This window comes from Pangasianodon hypophthalmus, chromosome 20 (assembly GCF_027358585.1).
Source record: "Pangasianodon hypophthalmus isolate fPanHyp1 chromosome 20, fPanHyp1.pri, whole genome shotgun sequence".
NCBI classification, from domain to species: domain Eukaryota; kingdom Metazoa; phylum Chordata; class Actinopteri; order Siluriformes; family Pangasiidae; genus Pangasianodon; species Pangasianodon hypophthalmus.
The window spans coordinates 16,652,689-16,669,210 of NC_069729.1; the positions used below are offsets into that span (position 1 = coordinate 16,652,689).

Sequence of the window (16,522 nt, forward strand, 5' to 3'; positions counted from 1 at the left end):
AGCTGCCCTGCTGCCCTGCTGCCCTCCTCTGGGGCACTTCAGCTCTCACACGCAACAGCTGCCCACCTGCCCTGCTGCCCTCCTCTGAGGCACTTCAGCTCTCACACGCAACAGCTGCCCTGCTGCCCTGCTGCCCTCCTCTGAGGCACTTCAGCTCTCACACACAACAGCTGCCCTGCTGCCCTCCTCTGAGGCATTTAATCTCTCATACACCACACCTGCCCATCTGCCCTGCTGCCCTCCTCCGAGGCACTTCAGCTCTCACACACAACAGCTGCCCTGCTGCCCTCCTCTGAGGCATTTAATCTCTCATACACCACACCTGCCCACCTGCCCTGCTGCCCTCCTCTGGGGCACTTCAGCTCTCACACACAACAGCTGCCCTCTGCTGGGGCATATAATCTCTCACACCACACCTGCCCACCTGCCCTCCTGCCCTCCTCTGGGGCACTTCAGCTCTCACACACAACAGCTGCCCTCTGCTGGGGCATATAATCTCTCACACCTGCCCATCTGCCCTGCTGCCCCCCTGCTACAGTGTACTACCACTACTACTAAAAATATGTATAATTAAAATGGTGTTCTATTTGATCAGTGCACTAATTTTATTAAGAAAGAAAGAAAAACTCTGAGTTGTGTTATAGCTTATTAATAGTGTCGTTTTAATATAATGAAAGATCTTTAAATTTAAATGGTGTCCAGTGTTATATGATGTATGATTCTTTTATTTAAAAAAAAATGCATTTCCCTTTAAATGAATGAATGAATGAATGAACGAACAAATAAAAAAACAAAGAAACAAACAACAACAACCACCACTACTACTACTACTACTACTACTAGTACTACTACTACTACTACTAATAATAATAATGGGACCCCCTACTGTTGGCCGCCCTTGTTTCACAGTTTATTGTGTGATTTATAAATAATGTTCATTTTCATTAATAACTTGACTATTTTAGCTTTAGCTGCTTTTGCCCATGTTACTGTGAGCCGGAGGTGGAATGTAATGTGTGAGGAGCTAACTGGCTACCAGAGGCAGAAACTCAGAGTATGTATTTGTTTAAAAATAATTGGGCCATGTGACTTCTATGCATGTAGCATGTATAAATTACAAGCTTTGTTTATTTAATAATTCAAATTTATTCGTTTTTTCCCCACAACCGGTTGGTGGAAGTTTAGTGAAGTTTCTTTTAGCGCCCAGTAGGTGCCAATAAAACGCCGACTGAACAAGAAAACAGCTAACAGAGACGACGAAGAAAAAGAAAGGCTTAATCCTTAATCACATATAGTGTACTACATAGGCTGCATAAGTTACAGGAGGAGTATTAATTACATACCCTATGTAGTGCACTTGGATAGGAGTCAGGGCGCTGTTTGGAATTGAGCCAGAGCGACGGTTATCCAAACACCGGTGTAGGTTGTTTGTAGCAACCGGAGTAGCGACACGACGGCTTAACAGCACTTTATGAATTTGGTGTTTATAAATATTACTGTCTTTTATGAAGCTCAATGTGTGCAGAATTAAATAATGAATCTGGGGTGAGTGTAGTTTTCATAGGGTTTGGTTTACGGTTTATTTAAATGAACTTGCTAGCTTGCTGTGTAAATGTCGGTGACTAAAACTGAAGAACAACAGCGTCGCATTCAGAGTTTATGTGTTTGTTATAATACTCTTATCTGACTTATTATAATTCTCTTATCTAATCTTATTTAATGTGTTTAACCGTGGTTAATGTGGCTATTAGCATAGATAGGTAGCTAATGTTAACACGGTGGTTATGAGTCACTTAGCTAGCTAAATATCCACATTAGATTAGATTAGATTAGATAGAGCTCACATAGAGACTGTTTGGGAATGAGATGAGTTTAATTTTTAAACTATATTAGTTATCTGAGCGACATTACAGACATTTTTAATCACTAGGCACAAGTCTTTAAATGTTCAAATTATTATTATTATTATTATTATTATTATTATTATTATTATTGCTTCATTTTTTTTTGTTTTATTTTTGACTACTTTTTGTTTCTTTGTTTCTTTAATTTTTTTTCTTACATCACAGTAATTCCCTTTGAATTGCATTTTAAATGTCTATATAACCATTATTATTTTGGTTTTTTTTTAATGTGAATATATCCTTATCACACCTCTCATTATTGTAATATATACTAAATGACTCTATAATTATAGACATATAAATGATTCAGAAATATGTGAAATCCTTTGCAAAGGAGTTTGCATGTAAAGCTTAAAACTTTGGGGAGAAACAGCTGTATCTATTTTCACTCCCTGTTTACTTGATTATGTGATTATTAGCACAGATCAATGTTCATTTTTGATCTGAAAAAGATTTTCTCTAAAGTTTGTGATTAGGAGTTCAGTAAGTGATTAGGAGTACTGACCCTGGCACCATGTCTGCTAGAGATGATATTTGTTTTGTGGATGTACTGATCCGACATTAGCCTGAAACACTGGATTTCTGATCTGAGCACTGATCTGACATGACAGATTTTGCACATTGACACAGGACACATCTTAAAGTCTTAATTCAATTCAGTTCTTATTGCACTTTTAACAATACAGATTCTCATAAAACAGTTTTACAGAAATCCAGATGTAGATTTAGATCCCTAATGATCAAGCCAGAGGTGATAGTGGTGAGGAAAAACTCTGTAAATGTTTATGATAAAGATGTTCAGTATGAGCGTATTGTGATTGAATCCTGTGCTGAGCACAGGACAGTCTTTATGATTACAGCAGCAGTTTTTAGTAATATCCATGTGAGATTATCCACTGAAGCAAGAGTGAGACTTGGACATAAACCTTGTTGTTTTCTTGTTTGTTTGTTTGTTTTTACAGTGATGGCCTGATGTTTGAACTTGAGAATGGGAAGCCCAAGCTCGTGTTAGCCCACTATGGTAAAAATAATTTCACTGATTATGCTCTTCAATTGTGTGCGCAGTTATGTAAATAGTATTTTAAAGATTGTGATTTTTCCTTTTTCCTACAATAGGTGAGTCAAAGGCCTCCAGCAAAATGGGATTTTGTCAAGTAAGTATGTGGTGCAGTTTTATTTTTTCACAAATTAACTGTGATAAGGACTGTCTAAATAAATAATGTTTGTGTTAATACCAGGTCCCTCAGAAGAACAGACCAGCGAAAGCCGCAGCCACCTCCAAACAGGGTCCTAAAGAAGAGGAAAGATGGCAGAGAGACAGGAAGTGCCGAGATGCTGGAGGTGTCAATCACGCTGTCAATGGCCGAAAGACCAAAGTGAAGAGCAGGACTGATCACTGCAGCATCATTGGGGTGGTCAGGCTGCAGTCAGAGAGCAAAACCAAGTCCACCAATGAAACGTCCAATGTCACAGAGAAGACTGTAAAGGAGAGCTTAGTGTGTTTAACTCAAGAACAACTTCAGCAGATCCTCAGCAGCATCAAGGCGTCAGGGCAAAATGTCCAAGACGACTCTACAGCTCACAACCAGAATGGTGAGTGTTTGAGTTGGTGAGTTTTGTAGATTATTCTGAGTGTAGCTTTGTGTAAACTGACTGTGTCTCACTAACAGGAGCAGCTACAAAGGAGGAAGAAAGTGAAACAGTGACTAGTGTAACTGGAAAGGACCAACAAATAAACTCACAAAGAAATGAGGAAAAGTAAGTTAAATGTTCAGTATCATGTGATGCAGACATTTTGACAGCCGGTATCTGATTACAAACTGAACTGATTAGGCTTATGTCCGTTTCACTACAACATGTAGCTTTCCAACAACTTCATCAAACTAGTAAAGTTTTACAAATCTTAAAAATCTCATTTTAATCAAAAAAATTGGCTTATTACACAACATGGTCTTTGCAGGAAGACAGAAAAAGCAAGGTTAAAAATTAAATAAAACATTTAAGTTGTTTTGAAATTTATGAAATTTGAGGTGTCAGAGTGTAAAACCCAATTCTGGCGAAAAACCCAAGCTTTTTGGCTGACAGAATTCAGCCATACCGACATTTCCCAGACTGCCACAGGTATTTTGTAGACATGGAGTCAGTTTAAAGTTAGTTAACCTTGTCTATATTAAATAATGAATTGTTCAACATGGTAGATATACACATCAAGCTGAATAGGAACGGATTGATTCGTAAATCTTTCGTATGAGCGTTTAAACAAGAACTTTGGTCTTCATGAAAATCCTGTAAATTTGGAAAAATGTTCACATTCTACTCATGCTCCTGAGTGTGTGTAAATTTGCACATAAGATGACTAAACCTTGACTTGATTGACTTCTAATCATATAATTTGCAAGGACTACTGCATTTTTATATCTGGAATATACTGTTGATTTTAAATTGTGTATTTTTAGTATGTTTACAGCATTTAGCAAACTCCCTTGGGATTTATAGAAGTGCTTTGGAGTCTCTATCAAAACAAGTCCTCATGCTAGTTCACTAGGTGAGGGACTAAGAATACATTTTGTGAAACCCAGTCATTTTATATTATTCGCATTAATTAAACAATATGAAAAATAAAGAAAGTGAGCCAACCCATAAATAAAAAGACAAATAAAATCAATCATTCAATTATGACAAAAGAAATGGTGCCGTATAAATGGAGGAGGGCGGTATGTCAGCGCGTAGCCGTAAGCCTTAAACAAATGCCTCAGCTGATGGAAGATTTAGCACTAGCTTATTATTATTAATATTATATATGATTAAATATTTTTATTGGAGTAGACATGAGTCAAAATAACTTCCACTTCTGCGTTGGCCACTATATGCAAATGATCTGTGTGGGGAACGCGCTTTGCACTTTACCGGTGATCAACATATGTACATGAGTGCAAAGAAATTCAGCATTCCCGAAACTTTGCAAATCTGGCAGAAAATTTTAGTTTGGCTTGGCTTACTCAAACATTTACACACAACTTTACTAAAAGATTAATAAATGAAGCCCCACGTTGTTAGACAAAAGCCAAACGCACATAGATGCCTATATTTTACCTTCATCAAGAAATCTTGATTTTACAAATGTCCAAGAAACGCTACACACACACCACCCCTTTTCCCTGTTAAGCTGTTTTCGCATGGCCTGCATTAGCATATCGACTCTTGCATATTATTATGCATTAATACTTATTATAAAAACAGATTGTTTTTTCATCTGCTCCTACAAAGTAAAACCTCTGCAGTGATAGTTTCCACATTTTGACCAGTCTGCATACTTAAAGGTGCAGTTTGTAACGTGTAAAAGTTTTCCTGTACCTATATCAATCGTGGTATTTTATTATTACAAGGTACCTCAGAAAATCTGTGATTCACAAAATGTAATGAATTAGTTTTCCAACCCTCAGCCTAAACAGTTGTGTGACTCTTTCTTTTTTCCAGAAAAGGCAAACCAGGGGACATACATGGTTTTAGGTGAAGGGAGTTGGGTGGAATGAAATGACTTTGCAATAATTTTATTACCACTGCAATTCAGCATGCAGGCAACACAGGGCTGTTATATTAAAAAATGACAAAGGGTTTAACAGCTGTAAGGTTTATATCATAAACCATGCTTTATGAAGATTAGTTTGATTCTGACTTCTGCCACATTCAATTTTCACCTTGCAAATTCATTCAAGTCACATTCTGTCATCTTATCTACATATACAGAGCCAGTTGGACAAAATATTGAGCACTCAGGAATTGATAGAATAAATACGCAGGACAGTGTAGGTGTATACATTTGACGTTCTCTGTTCTCTTGAAACAGAACCCTGAGCGATTCCACCCCAGCAGGCCTGTTCAGCACTTTTGGAGAACGTGAGCAGAAGAGAGACAAGCTCAAGGCTAAAAAAGCACAATGGAGAAGAGAGCTAGGTATTAAAGTGGGGTAGTGTCTGATTGCACAATCTGTACTAGAGGCCTTTGTGTAGAGACTGACAAGTCATTTAATATTAATCATGGCTTTGTAGAGAAAGCTGGAGGCTGACGTGATAAAGACGGACTGCTTCCTGTTGGAGTGGTTTAGATGGTGTGATGTGGGTCATTGCATGTTTTCTGTTGGTGTACAGACGAGCAGATGGCACTTAAAAAGCAGCAGAAAGAGAGCGCAGAGGTTCTGGCTCATAGTGATCAACGGAGAGGCACGGAAGCTGGACCGAGATCAGGTGACCAGCTCTCAGCGGTAAGCCATGATACAGAACCTTTTCTTTTTTCAGAGATGTGAAATATATTGAACATGTCGTAATTCTGAACAAATATTTAACCCTAAAACATTTTAGCATTTGGGTGAAATATCTTACTGAACTTCTTATACTCCTGTTTATACTTAGTTATACCACAGCACTGTTGAATTCTCAAATCTAATTGGTTTTCTATAACTAATTCTGATCACAGGTTTATATTAATGCACTCGTTCTAATACCTTATTGTTTCTATAGTAACAGCTCATTCATGGGGACTTGTATGTCAGAAACTCCACATAAACTAATGCTTATAATAAACAAATAAAAATGTTATTTAATGAAGAAAATGTATAATGAATCCTATGGTAAAACTTTTTGTAAGGAGATATTTAACATTTATGGAAGCAGTTTCTGTGGTTTGTAATGGTCAGTAGGTTTACTGCAATGGGAATAAACTACATTGGGGCGTGCTGTATAGATGGTGTGATTCATTAGCAAACTGCACATAGGAGGACAGAGGAGTTTCCACTTTGCAGTTTCTCTGTAATATGACAAGCTACTTTTTTTTTTTTTTGTCACATTAACTTGAAGAAAGAAAATATCAGGCTGCTGATTGAAAGTGTTTATTGTTGCTACAATGTAAGTGTTAACAGGAACTTACTTGTCTTATTGTCTAACATTAAATATAACTGATTAAAAAGAACAACATTGTTAAACAATAATTATAACATTGTAAACGTTGGCATATTGCTGTGATATAAAAGGAATAAAACACTTTGGGATGTAATGTTAGTGGAAAATAATTAACTTCTGTTTGCTAACAAATCACACCATCTATACAGCAAACCCCACTGTGTTTTACTCCTTGCAGAAATCCTTATGGTATATTAGGCTATATATAATACTATATTGTGATACTCAAAGGAATATTTATAGTACACAATATGTAAATAGTGTCACATGTACGTCCTGTGAAAAACAGTGGTAATGGTACTTTTAGTTTGTGTACAAAAATAATTAATTTAATATAGAAAAGGAGGAAACAATGAAACATACAAAAATATTTTTTAATGTCTAGTCAGCTGTCTGTTATTGTGTGAAACAATGGAGTGTGTTAGAACCCAGTCTATGGCTGACACTAATAGAATGTGTGTATGGCATGAAACTGTAACATTCTCACGATGCGACCTACATATTTTTGCCATAGAAAAAAGAAAAGAAAAAAAAAACAAAAACAATATTTACACTGTCACCAGTAAATGACATTGAGTAGGCCCAGACATAACCAGCTAACTTTTCTTTACCAAAACAACCCAACTTCCCTAAATCCCTACACTTTAAAACATACTTAACATGGGTGTATACAGACTGTACACAATAAACATTGGCAGAGTATATACGGTAAGGATATGTTAACTTGTAGTAGGTCAAATTTCACAAAGTCAAGCACGTCATACAATATAACAAGCGTCATGGACACATGACACACAGAAGAGAGAGAAAAACAACACATGCATACAACGGCATTGACAATCAGGTACACCGATCAGCCATAACATTAAAACCACTGACAGATGAGGTGAATAAGATTTATCATCTCATTACAATGGCACTTGTCAAAGGGTACGATATAGTAGGCAGCAAGTGAACAGTCAGTTCTTAAAGTTGATGTGTTGGAAGCAGGAAAAATGGGTAGGCGTAAGGCTCTGAGCGACTTTGACAAGGGCCAAATTGTGACTAGACGACCAGGTCAGAGCATCTCTTGTGGGGTGTTCCCGGTATGCAGTGGTTAATACCTACCAAAAGTGGTCCAAAGAAGGGCAACCGGGGACGCGGCGAAAGGGTCATGGGCACCCCAAGGTTCATTTATGTGCACGGGGAGCAAAGGCTAGCCCGTCTAGTTCATTTCCACAGAAGAGCTACTGTAGCACAAATTGCTGAAAAAGTTAACGGCATTGATAGAAATGTGTCATAACACACAGTGCATCATGTGGGTGTGGAAGAGATGGCACCAGGATGCACTATGGGAAGAAAACAAGCTGGCGGAGGCAGTGTGATGCTCTGAGCAATGTTCTGCTGGGTCTCATGTAGTCCTGGCTTTCACATGGATGTTACTTTGATGCGTACCACCTGCCTAAACATTGTTGCAAACCAAGTACAACCCTTCATGGCAACAGTATTCCCTAATGGCAGTGGCCTCTTTCAGCAGGATAGTGCACCCTGCCACACTGCAGAACTTGTTCAGGAATGGTTGGAGGAACATGACAAAGAGTTCAAGGTGTTGACTTGACCTCCAAATTCCCCAGATCTCAATCCGATCAAGCGTCTCTGGGATGTGCTAGACAATCAAGCCTGATCGATGGAGGCCCCACCTCGCAACTTACAGGACTTAAAGGATCTGCTGCTCATGTCTTGGTACCAGATACCACAGCACATCTTCCTGTGTCATGCCTCGACGGGTCAGAGCCGTTTTGGTGGCACAAGGGGGTCCTATACAATATTAGGCAGGTGGTTCTAATGTTATGGCAGATCGGTGTAAATGTACTGATGATGCATAGCCTATTTCAGAAACTGTCTTGTAACAGTTTATCATGATGTTGAAATTAGCTACATTGTGCAGTTCTAGGCTTCCTTCTGTATGTATGTATCGTGTTGCTGACTTTATGTTCTCAGGTGTACTTCAGCATTTCTGATTCTGTTGCCGGTAAAATTATATCTGTCTAAAGCAAATTTGTCTAAATAGGTGCAAGAGGACAGAATAAAACAGCCTGGCACAGAAATCGCAAATAACCGGCCACCAGCTCCTCAGACACACAGCAATCCAAAGCCTCTTCCGTCTGCTATCCGCTCAGCGTTTGTACTGGGGGTAATGTTTATATCATGTCCCTGCCAGCACAACATGATGTCACACTTATGTACAGTCTCCCTTTTAGACATAAGTGTGCAATTAATTATGTAAATGTAAGTGCATAGCATTTAATGCCATAATCTTTGCAATAGTAAAATGTATGATGGGATTTATATGAAGAGATTTCCAGGTCAGTCCAAAACACCAGTTTAGAAGTATGGTCTTGTCCTAAATGGCACCCTAAGCCCTTCCCTAGTAAGTTTTATGTTGTATTTGATAACTGGTTAGGAAGCTGTGCCACTGGAGCGGGCATTCAGTGAAGAGAAGAAAGAGCAGCAGAGACGCTGGTTGCAGGACATAGAGCAGCAGAGAGAGGAAACCAAACTGCGCAGGAAGCTGGAGAAACAGAGCCAGAGCCAGGTACATCCCTCTGTATACTGCAGTTAGTAAACTCTTGAGATTCAGGAGATCTGCATGATTTTATACATTGTGTTGCTGCCATATGTTTGGCTGATTGGATAACTGCATAAATGAGCAGGTGTATAGGTGTTCCTATTAAAGTGACCGGTGAGTGTATGTATGACTATGCATATTTATATATGCAAATTTTCATATCCGTTTCTCCTCTTAGGCAGAGGATCACGATCGCTGGGCCATGCACTTTGACTCGTTTCAGCGGCGTCTCCCAGTACAGCCTCCTTCCGCTGCAGAGCTTGATGTGGGCAGCTCCCTCTCCCATCACCGCTCCCCCTCTCAGGCTCTATCCACTGCCTGGGAAGCCATGAGCGCATATGGAGGGGACAGTATGGGCAGAGCCAGTGTGGACACCACTCAGGGCTTTCAGCCGAAGTCAAGGTAAGCAATAAGAACTCAAACATGTATTTACATGCACATATAAATATCATTAACATATACATAATATAAATATGAGATTTCTGCAATATTATGGACACATGGAGATGAGCTTATTCAAATGGTCTTGTAAACAGCCTTCTAGAATAACTAATACTGGATTAAAATGGTTATGGGATTTCAAGAACCCTGGACTGTCGTCTAATAATTGGGAACAGCTATACCAGATTGAGGTAGTAAACACCACAGACCTTATGTGCAATCAACAACCTCCTAAATAAATACTAGCCAATAAAGAGTTCCTTTAAAAATTCTTCAATGGTAGGTTTACTAGCAGACTGCTACGCAGGTGTAACTAATCATTTAATTAGAAAGAAATCGGATTAGTGACACAGTACATGTAAAAACTACTCATTTTCTAATAGTCAGCCTTTGTTTTTGTTTTTTTTGTTTGTTTGTGCAGTCTGAAAATCTCACTTTTCTGTTCACACAGCTCTAATAGTAATAAATCTTCTCTAAAAAATCTTCAGCATAGTTTCTATGTTGTGAAACCAATACCATGGAGAATTCTAAGTAATATGTTTTCCTGTAGCTACCTGCGTACCATGACAGCACTGCTAGATCCAGCTCAGATAGAGGAGAGAGAGAGGAAGCGTGTGAAACAGCTCGAACATCAGGTAGGCTTTAAAGAATAAACTAATCCTTTCATCTCAAGCAAGTGCTTCCTGCAAACATTTCTAACAAGTGAAAAGAAAGCAATTTCTAAATGAAACCCTGTTTACACCTCTGGTGCAGTTTTTTTTTTTTTTTTTTTTTTTTTCCCGGCACTGAAACCTAAGAATATATGTTTAGCAGTAGTCACTTTGGATTTCTACTTCAGTAAAAAGATCAGGACTCAAACACCCAAGACTGCAGTCTTCTCTGTAGCTGTAAGTGCATCAAAAGGACACGTGAGGTATGAATAATTGAAGATGACGAGTGTCAGTCTTTCCATTATTAGTAGATGTAAGTGCGGTCTGTGTTCCACCACCATGCGCACCGCTCTAACATCACAATATTCGAGCAAAGACTGCTACTCGTGGCTCACAGAAACTCGTGTTAAATATTAATTGTATTGTAGAGGGGAAATTTGCTTTGTATTATGAAGATTATGTTCTCCCTCCACCACCTTTAACCATGACAGTAAACAAGCTCAGAGTTAAAGGTTACACTTGCGTATATTTGTAGTGTATATACACACACTACAAATCCACTACACTAATCACAAATTGTATACATTTTTAAGTATTATTAATATTGGTGGATTTGTTTTACATCATGATTCGTACCAGCGAGCTATCGAGGCTCAGGTGGAGGAGCGGAGGCGACAGAAAGAGAAAGAAGCAGCTACTCGGCAAGCCATGGAGCAGGAGGAAGAGCGCCGAATCGCTAAAGAGAGGGAACTTCTGCAGCAGCAGTACCTGAGAGACACTCAGCTACAGAGACAAAAAGAGGTACAAAAGCCAGTGCTTCCATAGTGACAGTGTGATGGATAAACAGCATTTCAAAAAGTATAGAATAAAATCTAATATGTATTTGGGAAGAAAAGCTCTGATTGGCTCATGTTGGTCCCTTTTGAAATTTCTCTGCCTTTTCTGTGTAAGTCAGAAAAGGTTGGGAGTCCGCAATAATACAGTCACCTCAAGAATTATTGGCAAGGGAAAGGGAAAAAGGGGGGAAAAAATCAATTATTTTAAAATTTTAAATCCCATTGTCATCCATAATCATATGGAAAACCAAAGATCTTTCAACACAAAATTTAAAAGTTAAAATACTTGATGTGCACAAGTCACAAGCTATTTATATAATGAATATAAAAACTACATAAGCTAGTTATTAATACCATTAAGCACTGTCAGATCGGTAATTTTAAACAGTTTCAAAACAATTGAAAGTAAGGAGGATTGTGAGGGAGGAAAGATCACAGGTTAGTTGTCAGGTTTCAAATTTGACTATTAGATGCCACCTTCACAACAGCAAGCTCTTTGGAAGGGTTTCACTGAATAATGTGTTTTTGAGAGCAACTTGCAAGTGTCATTTTAACTGCAATTAGGATTGTGTTTTGTGGTCAGATGTGACAAAAACTGAATTTTTTTGGCCCTGTACAGCAGCTCGTTTGGCAGAAAGAGACTATACAGTGGCCCCAAAAAGTATTTGGACACTTAATCCACACTTTGAATTGTAAGAGTTTGACTGAATTAGAAAACAACGTAAAACCAAGTGTCATTTATTTTAAAGAAAGATACTCCAAGCACCATATTCAAGCAAAATATTTTCCAAAAAATGGATTATGTTTAAAAATATAAACATAATAGATATACTGGTCATTTGTTTTCTAATACAGTGAAATTCATACATTTGTAAGTGTGGCTTAAGTGATCAAATACTTTTTGGGGCCACTGTACAAGGAAAAGACCCCAAACCCACTCTAAAATATGGCAGCTGGGTTATTCATTTAGTTTATTTTCATCAAGGGTGACAGTAATTCTAGAGTGGGCTATACAGTACTCCATTTTTATTGGTGTTGGTCAAGTACAAATTTCTTCCATGTCATATACTAGGGCTTTAGAATTAAAATACCAATTGTCATATCCTGACCTGAGACAAATGCGTTTCTGTGCTTTTACTGATTATGGTAATAGGCTGGTAAAGATGACCTCCTGTTCATTGCATTTTAGGAGTTACAGTCACGCAAAACAGAGGAGCTGTATCTGAGTGTACAGAGGGCATCAGAGGAAGCACAGAAAGACAAACACCTACAGAGAATTAGAGACCTGGTGAAGAAAGGCCATGATGTTTCTAACCTGTTGCGGAGTGAAACTACCTCACAGGGTAGAGAAGCAGAATAATTACATTCTCTTCTTCTCACACGTTAAAAATCATCTACCATACTCAAACGCTGTTCTGTCCAACTATTACAGCATTGACCGGTCAAGGTTCAGAGAGTTTGACTACATTGGACACCATAACAGAGGCTCCACACACAGCCAAGAAAGACACCGCAGTTCAGACAGGTAACATATTTCACATCTATAAAGAGATAGTTTAGCAAAAAGCCAAATATTCACAAAATGTGATTAAAATTTTTTTCTTGCACTGGTGCTATAATGATAAGATTGCTATAATTAAAAACTACCAGTTTAGCATTGAAAGCTCAAACTGACATAGTAACTCTGACAAACACTCTAGGATACTTTTATCTATTTAAAAAAAAAAAAAAAAAAAAAAGGGCAAAAGACACTGCACAGCTAAAAGGTCATGGCCGGCATTTTGAAGCTGAATTGCATTCTTTATCAGGAGTTTGGAATCACCCTGTGCCAACACTAGACACAGGCAGGAGGTGTGTCCCAAATTTTGAATATGGAATTATACATTAGAGTATGTGGATGACATTATAGTTTATATTATCTTTTTTTTTGTTTTGTTTTGTTTTTTTTAACGAACTTTGGTATTTTATGAAGCTGTTAAAATGGAAATGACATTGCTGAGGCAAATAACATCTTTGTGGCGAGTGTGAGAGAATTTAGACATGCAATTTACATAATACTAAACTTGAGGCTATAGATCTGTTATTTAGATAGATAGATAGATAGATAGATAGATAGATAGATAGACTTTATTGATCCCATGAGGGAAATTCTTGTTGGTTACATTAGACTGGTAGCTCCCATGCAAAACTAAAGAATCAACCTTCAGACATGACACATCTCACTGATGGACTACATCTGTTTTGAGCCCAATCCTTTTTTTCTGCATCCTTTATATTGAACATTTGTGTTTGAAATCAGAAATAAATCCAGGTAGCCCATTCCCTGAGACCAACGGAGGCATTCAAACTACAGTTGAGTACAAGGCTCCTCCTGATATTAAAAGATCCAGACGTGAAGCCAGGCTGGTCGAAAAGAACAGTGGAAAGGAGAACATGTGCATGGCCATCAAAGGAGGAGATCCTTACGAAGCCTATGCCCGAACAGACCGAAACCAGGGACAACAGCAGCTCCTCAGGAGACCAGAGTGGAACACACAGAGGCCCGGGAAGGCGTTTGTTCCTGCGTCAGAGCGTTACCCTGCCGCCCTGCAGAGGCACAGGCAGGAGAACAGGATGCGCAGGCAGATGGAGCTCATGACCTTGGTGGAGCGGAACACACTTTCCAGAACGCCACAGCAAGCAATGCCTGCACGTTCTGGAAATCCATCTCGCATTCAGCGGCACTCGAACTCAGCTCATCAGAAAGTAAGCAAATTCAGTATATCCATGTAGTTGAGTGTGGTCATTATAATGTACAGGAAGGTGTTTAATTTAATCCGATGTTTGTTTTAGGATGGGGATTCACATAGAGTACAATCTGTCAGTCAAAAGTAAGTGATCACAAAAAATTTTATTAGATTTACTTACTCACCTGCAGAATGTCATTCCTGCCCCATTAAGTAATTAAATTGTTTATAAAGCTAGTAAAAGTTATATTACCCGCCATGCTTGATAATTACTTAATAATTGATCATTTAAATGTATTAGAAATCGTAGCCCTATATGGTCAAATCATTTCTAAACAAAACCTTGAATTTGGGGTAGATATAGTTCTATATTAAACATGTGTAATGCCTTTTCCCTCCATTTCATCACTGTCTCTAGCAGAGTTTCCTCGCCTCCTGTCCCTGCCGTGAAGCACAGGCTCCAGCTTCTTCCTCCATCCTGTGCAGGGGAACAGTCAGAGAGCTGTGGATGGCCTCCATCATCTGATTATGTCCCATACGTGCGCACAGACGAGGTTTATCACCTGGATCCTCTTGCCCCAATCTCCAGACCCGCCACACACGAAGGAACACAGAAGATACATTCAGGTATAGACTGTGTAGGAAGTAAGGAATAAAACACTTAGGTGCATGCTGTTATGGGAAAGTAATCAACGATGGGGTGGTGTGATTCATCCCAACATGAAGGGGATTTATGACCACACTGAAGTTGATCATTTGTCTATAACAGCATGTCCCAGTGTTTTATTCCTCTTATACAACAGTTACAATTTCTAATTTATTAGTTAATTTGGGTTTACATTTACTTTCATGAGACAAGTCAGTTCCTCTTATCACGGACATTTTTCTCTCTCTTAACCATTTGTAAGACAAAAAAAATGCAGCCTTTCATGTTAGAGAAACCAGAAAGTGTAAAGACCTCCATCCTCAAGACTTGCATTGGAAAACTTAGTTACAGTTTTACTTCTGATTCTTACGAAGTGCTGATGCTGGAGACTCCTTCCAAAAATGTTAAACATCTGACAGAAAATTCTGTCATGTTAACACATGGTTTTGTTTGTGTAAGTTGTTACTATAGAAACTATTAATATAATGCAGTTTGCCTTGTAGCCAGAAATACTGTCAGAGATGATGTTATAGCTAATATAGAACTAATCGACACTAATTAACTTCTGACCAATTAGGTTTGAGAATTCAATAGCACTGTTGTATACATTGCATTTACTTAAAAGTACCTGTGCTACTTAGATGTGAGCAGCAGCAGACAGCACACACCTCTGGTGCAGCGGGATCCTCTCCTACACCCTGAGCTGCTGAAGAGCACAGAGAGACAGCAAGCTATTCTCAAAGGCTTGTCTGAACTCAGACAGGTAAAGTGCAATGTTTTAGCTTGTCATTATCTGCATATCATTTACCTGCTCATTATTATTACATGACTTGTCTGGATGTATTTCCAGGGCCTGCTGCAGAAACAGAGAGAGCTAGAAACCAGCCTAAGTCCTTTACTGCAGGGGCAAAGCAGAACCCACTCACCAGCTTTCCAGCCCCCATGAGAGAACCACAAATTTCCATTCAGAGTATGATATACACCAGCACTTTACTGTCCACAGTGAACACACACTATGGATCCGAATGATTTCATTTCTGCAGCACCTACTGCAAATTACACATGCACTTTTCATTGACCGGGGTTGTTTTTAAACAGTTCCTAAAGGTAAATACCTATTTCTCTTTATGCTGATGTACTGAATTTAGCTGAACTGATAATTAGTGTGGTTAATTTTATTGGTTAAGGTATTATTTATTGGGTTGCTAATTATGACTGTGTTCACTTGAACTGCATTTATGACTTGATGAATTTGATGGTGAATTTCTCACCATTTTCAACCAGGTACTTTAAGGTTTTAATGTGAATTAAAGTATTTTTGACTTTGGTAAAGTTCGTGTGTTGCTTGGAGCATAACAGAACAGAGTAGTTTTCTAAACCTTTTAAAACTTAATTTTTCATCAACCAGCTAATAATCAGCATTATTTCATTAGTAATATTTAAACGATTTGACTGCAACGAGCCATGTTCTTTAGCTACCAATAACCAAACAACTGTGATTAATCAATCATAGCAACAACAGAAGATAGGAGACAGGGCTTACGCCTCAGTAATATAACTAGTGGGAGTTTGTTCTAACTCTCTTCCTGGAAACCGATTTTGACTTAATGCTGACCAATCTGCAAGTTAATCTGCAGGTTAACCATCTGCAGATATTTATTTAAAATGTAAGCTCATCTCAGAATTTGTAAATTCTTCAAATCATTAACAGACTTGGGAGGTTCTATAGGCCAGAGGGCATCTTTTGGCCAGTTCT

The 16,522-nt window shown here is 38.5% G+C and overlaps 1 protein-coding gene across 2 annotated transcripts; it reads left to right on the plus strand.

The window, feature by feature from the left end:
• The first annotated feature begins 1,352 nt into the window (after positions 1-1,352).
• On the plus strand, positions 1,353-16,098 carry ccdc66 (coiled-coil domain containing 66). Of its 2 annotated transcripts, none has more exons than XM_026932620.3 (19): positions 1,353-1,545; positions 2,867-2,925; positions 3,021-3,058; positions 3,143-3,497; positions 3,575-3,662; positions 5,752-5,858; positions 6,053-6,165; positions 8,910-9,032; positions 9,303-9,434; positions 9,646-9,869; positions 10,459-10,543; positions 11,198-11,359; positions 12,584-12,737; positions 12,827-12,919; positions 13,694-14,139; positions 14,227-14,264; positions 14,539-14,747; positions 15,408-15,529; positions 15,617-16,098. In XM_026932620.3, the coding sequence occupies exons 1-19, from the start codon at positions 1,535-1,537 to the stop codon at positions 15,710-15,712; spliced, it is 2,655 nt and encodes an 884-aa protein (XP_026788421.1). In that variant the 5' UTR covers positions 1,353-1,534; the 3' UTR covers positions 15,713-16,098. The 2 variants fall into 2 exon arrangements, with proteins under 2 accessions (XP_026788421.1, XP_026788423.1); XM_026932622.3 differs by having other exon boundaries at positions 14,542-14,747.
• Positions 16,099-16,522: the final 424 nt, after the last annotated feature.